The following is an 8,440-nucleotide window of genomic DNA, read 5'->3' on the forward strand; positions in this document are numbered from 1 at the left end:
CTATTTTAACTATTCCACTTGGTATGTCCAACTTACTTATTCTGTGTCCATTTTTAAAACAAAAGATCAGTATTCAGTTTTTATGGCAGTGTGTTCTTTCTCCAGAAAGTTGAAGTAGAAATATTTTAATTACTAAGAATTACTAGTATGTCTGACTTTAGGATTAACTGCAGAATGATTGTTGTGTGATTCAGACTAAATAGGCTGTTATTTCTTGGGAACACTAGTATATACACAACTATCAGTTTTTCAGTTGACCATGTTTTAAATAAAAACTAGGAATTTGGTCTTATGATAACAAAAAAAAAAGATTATAAAGTCAGTAGGCATAAAATAGAGAATTATAAACAAGGGTTGAGCCAAATGTAGCAAAGGAATCAGAGGTAAACACCACTGTGTTAATACTCTGGCCCTGTTATTTATAAACTAGACATGACTTATTAAAGTTTATCTTCCTCATTGATTCCTAACAATGTTATACAGGACCTAGATAGGGAAAAAGGAAGCAATTCAGCCTAATTCTTTTGCTGTATTCATTCTACACAGTCTCCCTTTCTCTCTTTATTACTTCATTTGGGAGCTTTGATTGCCCTATTTTAGATCTTAGATTGCTGTAATGCTATTTTGTAGTTGTATGAGGGATTTAGTCCTCACTTTGTTCTCAAAACCAGTCTGGCTATAAATTTATCTCTGTTCTTTGAAGAAGTTAACAGTAAATTTTCAAGAGGAAAAATGGTGGCATATATCCCAGTAGAGGAAAAATAATCTCCTGAAAGCAGAATAACCTCTAGGCTACATCCTTTTTAAAAGGACTTTCATGGGAGGAAACTTTCAACTTTTATGTGTATTTGATAATTTTCTTTGGTCTTTTTCCTTGCTCTTCTCCTCTCTCTGTTTAAATTTTCTTTGTGAGACTCTGCCTCCCTTTCCCACACCTGTTAAATCTCTTGTGAAGTCATAAGGTTCCAATTCTGATGTCATAACCACTTCCAGGGCTGGAGCCAATTATCACACACATCAGCTTATAACTTGGTAGTAGGTTCAAGTAGGAGGAGAAGGATGACTGGGAAAGCCAGGATGTTCAAAGCTATGTAATTCGACAGAAGCCTTCCAAAAAGAATCGATCGTATATTTTGTGGGGGTGGTCCTACTTCAGTTTGCTTTTATTTAAAGCAAGAATTTTGCTTCATTAAAATTAGACCAATGCTAACCAGATTCACCCATCCTTCTCAACAGCTAAACAGAAAAAAAAAAAGGGGGGGGAGGGGAAAAAGCCAGATCATTTAGCTTGAGGCCCAGTGGTAAAAGAGCTGGAGGAGGAGCTCATATCTCAGCCACCATGTCTGATGGTTTCATCACCTTTCATCTTGATCAGCTAGAATGTTGATGAACACACCCTACACCAGCCTACCTTAGGTCACATCACACCGACAGCCCTCCAGCTAGAGTTTGTCAGTAACTCTCCGGCTAGATCGTGTGGGGCAGAGGTTAATCTATATGGAGCTGAGTTGAAATCTGAATCTCAGATTGTATGGAACTAGCATCCCCCAGAAGTTAAGCATATGGCATCCATCCATGCTGCACATACTTGATAATGCCCTGGCTGCTTCTTCAGTCTCCAGGATCTATGTTTTTATAAGTTGTGAAGCAGCATGACCTGCTTTGTCAAGCAGACTGAATGAAAATGGACAGGTTCACGAGGCCTGCATATTCTCCCATCTCTCTCCCACAACCCAGGAGGGGGATGGTTTGCATTCATTTTGAATTTCGCCCAGCCTAATTTTATTCTTTCTCATTTTATGCCCCTGCCAGACCACCGCTCTTGATAAGGAGAGGCAGGTTTTCCGACGAAGACGCAACCAGGATGTGAGGAGCCGGTATAAGGCGCAGCAAGCTCCCCCTGAACTCAACTCTGAATCGGAAGACTATTCACCAAGTTCATCGGAGACTGTTCGCTCACCTAACTCGCCCTTTTAATAAAAAACCCTTTTACAAAAAAATCACAGCCCTCACTTAACCCTTTGAGACTCTTAAATTCTCCAAACTTGTGTGAAACAGTTTCATCTGATCCATCTGGCTCTAAAATGTTTGAATGACAGAAAAGAAGGTGTGCTTATGGTAACTTTGAACCCATTTCCTTATGATGAATGAGATGACACATGTTCTTTGTTGAGATGGCAACTTGCTGCTACTAGGATCCTCAAAGGGTTAAGTCTATTTTGCAATTATTTTTTTTTCTTTTTAAAGATAGAAGCAATGAATGTTTTCATCAGCCAAGCTAGGATCTGCAGTATGTCATTATAGCACATGTTAACCCTCTGAGTGCATCAATTTCTTTAACATAGGAAGCCCTAGTTAGGCAATTATTCTGGCCCTTTTGACTTGTACGAACATGTTTCTATGCTGCCAACCTGGATAGATAGGGTGATACAGAGTCAGTGACTCACTGGACATCCAGAATGTAATCTTGCTCCTTCCTCTTTGTGGGTTTATAAATGGCAGCTTACTAACATGGATAAGTATGAGAAATTAAAAAAAAATTCTCTTAGAAAAGTAAATAGATTTATGATAGCTATGGATGCCGGTCCCAATTGGGTCTGGCTCCAAGAATGAAAGGAATTGGGTTCATGTCAGGGGAAATAGGTGGTGCTCAACTCCGACAAGTCTACTTATGATGGTGTGCTGATGGCCCTGTAAATGCTGCTTCCACATCATCTGCTGCTAGTGCCAATGTAGACTCTCGGGAATAGTTATATTCCATCTTTATCTTAGTGTGTGAGGATCTAATCAGTATCACATTTTTTTTTCTACAAAAAAAAAAAAACACGCAAAACACTGGTAGAAAAAAAGCAATAACCTTGCCAGTTTCTCTGGAGTACTGGAATTTCCAGCACAGAGATGGAAAATGATCCAGTCCTTCAGCATTTTGGGTTCTTCTTGCTCTGAGATATAGATATATATACCATAAGACCAATATATAGGGGAACTGGGAGAAAGGGAGTGAGAGTCTTGCCTTCTTTGCAAGACAGTAGTGAGGGTTAGTAGAAGGGGAGGAAAAAAGTAGAAAGATGATTCTGAATTTTCTTTAAAAGGAAAAAGAATAAAAATGCTTTTTTAAACCAAAAATATTGGTGATACTCTTTAAACCACATGCATCGCTTTAGACTACCTGCCTAGGCTTTCCCTGGTAACACATCAGCAATCTAGGAAGGCTTAGATAGGAGGCTTGCTGAGGGCATAACAATCACTGCCAGCTATGACTTCCTGGCATACCTGGCAGCAACGTCCACGTGGAGAAATGTTGCATTTTTTTTCATTCCCTTACCCCATCCTTCATTTGTTTCCCCAGGGCTAGGTGAATTCTTGTCTAAAGCCTGTGTTTTTCACTTCTATTAGCAAATGCATCCCTCTCTCACCCTGTGTCTCCAGTGAATTTCCAATAGCACATGATCTTTGAGAAAGGGTTCCTCATATATTCCTGGCTCAATTAAGATGAGTCATTGCAATGTTTAAAGGAAAATGAAACCTTGTTTGCTTGGAGGCAGGGGGCTGAACCAAATGACCTAAGGTCCTCGTCAGCTTTTTGTTTTGTAAAGGAGGAAGCAGTGAATCATATCTTTTAGGAAATTGGTATTGATCGATACTACATTAATTGCTTTTCACAGTATTTTTTGATGCTCTCCCCATCAAGGTTTTAAAAAATAGCATAGTATCAAAAATTTTGTTCAGAATTTTGTGTTTAGCTTCTCTCTCTCTCTCCCCTTTCCCCCTCCACCATGGATATCAATCTTCAAAGTACATTTTTTACTCTCTCATCCATGTCTCAGAGTCAGTACTTTAATATTTTTATATTTAAATTGTAGTGATTTTGGTGACACTGTGTCCCATGCATTTTATTTTCCCATTATTAAGTTTGTTTAGTATAAGTCATCCTGACATATGTCAGCAATGTACATTTTATTGGGAATGGTTTTTTTTTTTCAAAAGCGCAAGAGAGATCACAGTACACATGATCAAGTAAATGAGTTGTTGCTGAAGAATAAAAAGGTTCCCCTTTGTATTTTCAGAGCTCAATTCAAGAACCCAGAGTCCATGTCAGTGTGGTTCTGAGTAGATTAAAACCTTTGATTTGGATGAGAAAATTCAAAAATTGGAAATTAAAGTACCTTTTCATTCAATAGCCTAATTGGTAGTCAAGGACCCAGATCTGAGAGAAAGAATTTCCTTCTCTAAGCCAATGAAATGAAACACTTTTATAAATCTCAGAAATAGTCATTTAATTGGCCGTTCTTCCTAACACCAGAATGGGAAGAATCATATGGCCAAACATCTGTCTGCTCTAGAATAAATGTGCTTTTCCTTTCTTCCTTGGAATCATTTTGTTTATAAATCCTATTTGGGGGACTGGCATTTCCACATCATCCAGTGTCTAGAATAGGTGAGCTACTCAATCAAGTCTTTGTATCAACAATGTCTGTGAATCATTCCAAAGGCTGAATGCAGCTTTGGTGCCTAAACCTAAATATTGCTGCTAAACCGACAGCCCCCCAAAATGCATGACACCCCAGGTATCTGATGGTGTCGAGGATATAAGGATATCTCAAGCCTATCTGATTGACGTGTGCTAAATAAACCATGGAAGAAAAGGAACACAATTTATCAAGAAAGAATATTGAATAACCCCTCAGAATGCAATTTTGGATAGTATTTATTTAGGTCCAGGAAGCCAGAAAGCATAGCTGTACTCAGAGGGTTAACCGAAAAGCACAAAGCATGCCAGTTACATTAGAGTATGCAAACTGCTTCACTTCTTAGCCAGTATTTGCTGATTTTGTTTCTAGAAAATTAATCCCTAGATGATTTTCCATTTGAAATAGCTATATGTTGTTCTTCTGCAAGGAATTTCTATGACCAAATTGACTTTCCTTTCTATTGCACCAATCAGAGAAATTTGATGTACCATTATCACAGTGTAAGTCTGTAGTTAAAATTGGAATTCAAACTCTACCAGTGATTTCAGATCTCTTTTCCTAAATGCTTGATAATCATTTATGGCGGTAATATAGCAAGCTGAAGCCGTCTTCCCTTTTGAGCGAAGGAATATCAATATGACATTTTCAAGTTCTGAGATTCTGCTTTGCAGTTGAGTAGTGTACTAGTTAAGGGAAAGCTGCTTTGTTATGTATCATGTAAATCATCTTTGTTGATGAGAACTGTTCATATTAATGAACACATACATTTTCTTTTCTTTATATTGTAGCAGAAACCGTTTTACTTGTTAACAATCAATCAATATGTGATTTGCTTCAGACTGTTAGAGGGAAAAAGTGAGATTCAAGTCTTTGAAAAATGTTATTGCTTTTTACAGTAGCCCTCATCTACTTTCCATGTGGTGCATTTAACTAAAATAAGCAACAAGAACCCTGTGAATAAACTACTGAAAAAGCCTGGCGTCTTGTATTCAATGGGACCCACCACCACAGCCCAGTACGGTAGTACAGTAGCTTGTGGTGGTTAGCCAACCTGTCAAGCATTGTTGAAATGAAAGCAATATATCCATGAATGAAAGGTAAATTGCAATCCTTTGCCCTTTGAGGCATATTTCAGCCAGGAGGGGAACAAAAAGGAAAAAAGAAAAAGAAAAATGGGCTCTGAGGGTCACAGTGCTACCATATGACCACAGGTCAAGTACATTAAATCACTGTTATTTGCTGGCCAATGGGCCACATTAGAAAATTGTATCCCCTGTATTGAGTTTAGATTGTGGTGAGGGAGATCTTTCTTAGCATTATTGTGGTGCCCTCCAGCCCTGCTCTAAGAGTCAGGGGTCTGTCAGCATTTCCATTACAAACTCCTATTTTCAAAGGTTTTTAATATGACCATAAAAAATGTGCTCCCGGCTGAAACTTGGCGTGTACTGCCTCAACCTGGGGGTGAAGGAAGGCTTGCTTTCTTACTCCCTCCACCCAGCTCTTCCTTGCAGAAAAGAGAAGAATTCAGTTTGGCCCTTTTCTGAGGGCAGATGCAGAAGGGCACCAAGAAAATCAAACATGTTAGCTTGATGGTGGATATTCATTTACATGGGGTTATTTTGTTTTGTTTTGAACCATAAATGAATCACCACCCAGATCAGTTGGCATGTGCTATGGGTGATATATTCTTTCTGTAATTTGTAAAATCATCTTTTAAGAAGATTTGGAACTGCTTGATTGACTTTGTTATCCATTCAAAGATTTGCAAGGATTTTAAATAGGCAAATCATAGGGTAGGGCTTTCCTTGGTATTCTAAGCCCAATTCCTTTTATAAATTAGAACGAATCCTCTCCAATAGGCCATCACTTTGCATGCAGTGATAGAGGGTCACACATATGCTTATTTAATAGTGGAGAATGGATTTACACATTAAACTATACAAGTTTCATGGAACCACTTAATTCTGCTAGGCAAAAATGCTCATTAAAAGCACTCCTATAATTATTAGCTAAAGTGGAATGGAAATCCTAAAAGGAAGTACTTTTAACCTTTTAAAATATTTCCTCAAATACTGTATACTGAATGCTTAAACCATTGCAAAGATGTTTTATGTTGATTAACATATGCTTATACATGAGAACATTCAAAATGGTCTCACCAAATTTGTCAGGAAAAAAAATAAAGACATTAGGGGTGCTTTTAACGAGGGCTTTTTTTTTAATGGTACAAACATAACCTATCATCCAGTAACATTAAGGGTCATAAACTGGTGGGAAACAGGAAATTCATTGTAGAGGCTTAAGATGCCTCTTTGAATTTCCTTGGTTGTTCTTCAGGATTGTAGCTACCATGACCATTTTTCAGTGAGCTTCCAAATGGCAGGTGTTTTTAGCATGAAGTCTGCAATATCTTGGCCCACTGAGGCAATCAAGGGATCTAATTTCTTCCTCCCCTGGAGGGAGGGGAACAACAGTCTTTAAAATTAAACTTTACCTGTAACTGTACTGGATTTTTTCTTTCTTTGGGGGTAGGGGGGGTATCAGTATAATTAAGATCCTTAATGTTACTTGAATATAAAATTGCTTCATTTTACTGTGAACATAGTTTGTGTGTTTAAGTAACATCTGTCCAGAAACCATCCCTGTTGGTATTAAAAGAAGGTAGTCTTAATAATATATATTCAATGATTATTAAAAAAAAAAAACACTACAATGTCAGCTCATTCAAGTCTAATAAAGTATGGTAAGAAAAAGGTCTTGAATAGTTCCCAAGGAACAATTTTTCACTTGCCATTTACTCTAATCTTTGGTGTGTTCTCAGAAAAAAAAATTGAAACTGGTCCAAGGTTAGCAACATCTTCTCTGTAACATTTTTTATTTTATTAAGAAATTAATAATACCATTTTTCATTCTGACTGAAAGAAAATTATTAAAGGATTAGTTGAGTGTGAAATTAAGTAGTATTTTTCTCATGCATGCTAAAGAGGTATGCAAGGAGCTCACTGCATTCAAACAAGTCTGAATGGTTTCAATTCTGTGCAAGAAAAAAAATTAACTGTTTCCTTTGAAAATACTGAACTTAACAGTTGCTGGGTGGATCAGATGACAGAGGTTAATCTTTAATTTTCAGGAGACTAATGAAATAACTTTCAAATGATTTGTATCAATGATTAAAGCTGGAATGAGGTCCAATTTTTTCTAATCCCTCAGTTTATGCTAACAAATGTAGGTTAATGTGGAATGGAATCATCTGTGATATATTATGATCATTTCTGAACTCAGCTTTTTTGATGTTGCTTGTTTTTATGTAAAACATGTTCTTTAAATTAATAAAATAGTAGTACTTGGTGTATGAACCACTACAAAATACCTTAGCTGCAGTGTCCATCCTCAGTTTCTGTTGACATCATAGCAAAAATTAAATTTTCATTCAATTTGTAATCAACATAGCTCAGGAAGTAGCATCCAGCTGCACACATGGGGGATTTTTTCCACATGAGGTTTTAAAAAATTTGTCATGCAATCATTTTGCTGCTTTCCCACATACCCCATGTAGCAGAATGTTTGGTGGTCATCATTAAAAAGAATTATTTTTCATATTTCCCACTCACCCTATGACTTTCCTGCCTGGGACTGTGTCTTGGATAACCACAGGAAAACTAAATACCAGTCGACCCTTTGTTGCCCCCTTGATGCTATGTATGCTGATTTTCAGGAGAAATGCCATTGCCTTCTTGTCCAATAACCTATAATTTGTTGACACAAGGGCAACAACTCCCCGCTAAGCATCCCATTGGCAATGGTGAGAAAAAAATAGAGTAAACAGCTAAACCTGATCCAATGGACCTATTCTTCTCTGTGAGTATAGATAATTCCAAGGATATTGGCAAGTCAGCCATCATGTGTGATGGTAGGTTCTGTGGAGAATGGTACCACTTTTCAGACACATGCTAACTCCTATACACAAC

At 37.5% G+C, this 8,440-nt stretch overlaps 1 protein-coding gene across 4 annotated transcripts in view; it reads left to right on the plus strand.

Annotated features, from left to right (window-relative positions):
- DCLK1 (doublecortin like kinase 1) overlaps positions 1 to 7,846 on the plus strand; it is a 393,205-nt gene extending 385,359 nt beyond the window's left edge. For 2 of the 4 annotated variants that reach the window (XM_051986464.1, XM_051986467.1), the window contains one exon: positions 1,813 to 7,846. In XM_051986464.1, the coding sequence (XP_051842424.1) occupies positions 1,813 to 1,977 (165 nt within the window). In that variant the 3' untranslated portion in view covers positions 1,978 to 7,846. The remainder of the gene's footprint in view (positions 1 to 1,812) is intronic. The other 2 variants (XM_051986465.1, XM_051986468.1) reach the window with 1 other exon arrangement.
- The last annotated feature ends 594 nt before the right edge of the window (positions 7,847 to 8,440 follow it).

The sequence above is a fragment of the Antechinus flavipes genome, chromosome 3 (genome assembly GCF_016432865.1).
Source record: "Antechinus flavipes isolate AdamAnt ecotype Samford, QLD, Australia chromosome 3, AdamAnt_v2, whole genome shotgun sequence".
Lineage (NCBI taxonomy): Eukaryota > Metazoa > Chordata > Mammalia > Dasyuromorphia > Dasyuridae > Antechinus > Antechinus flavipes.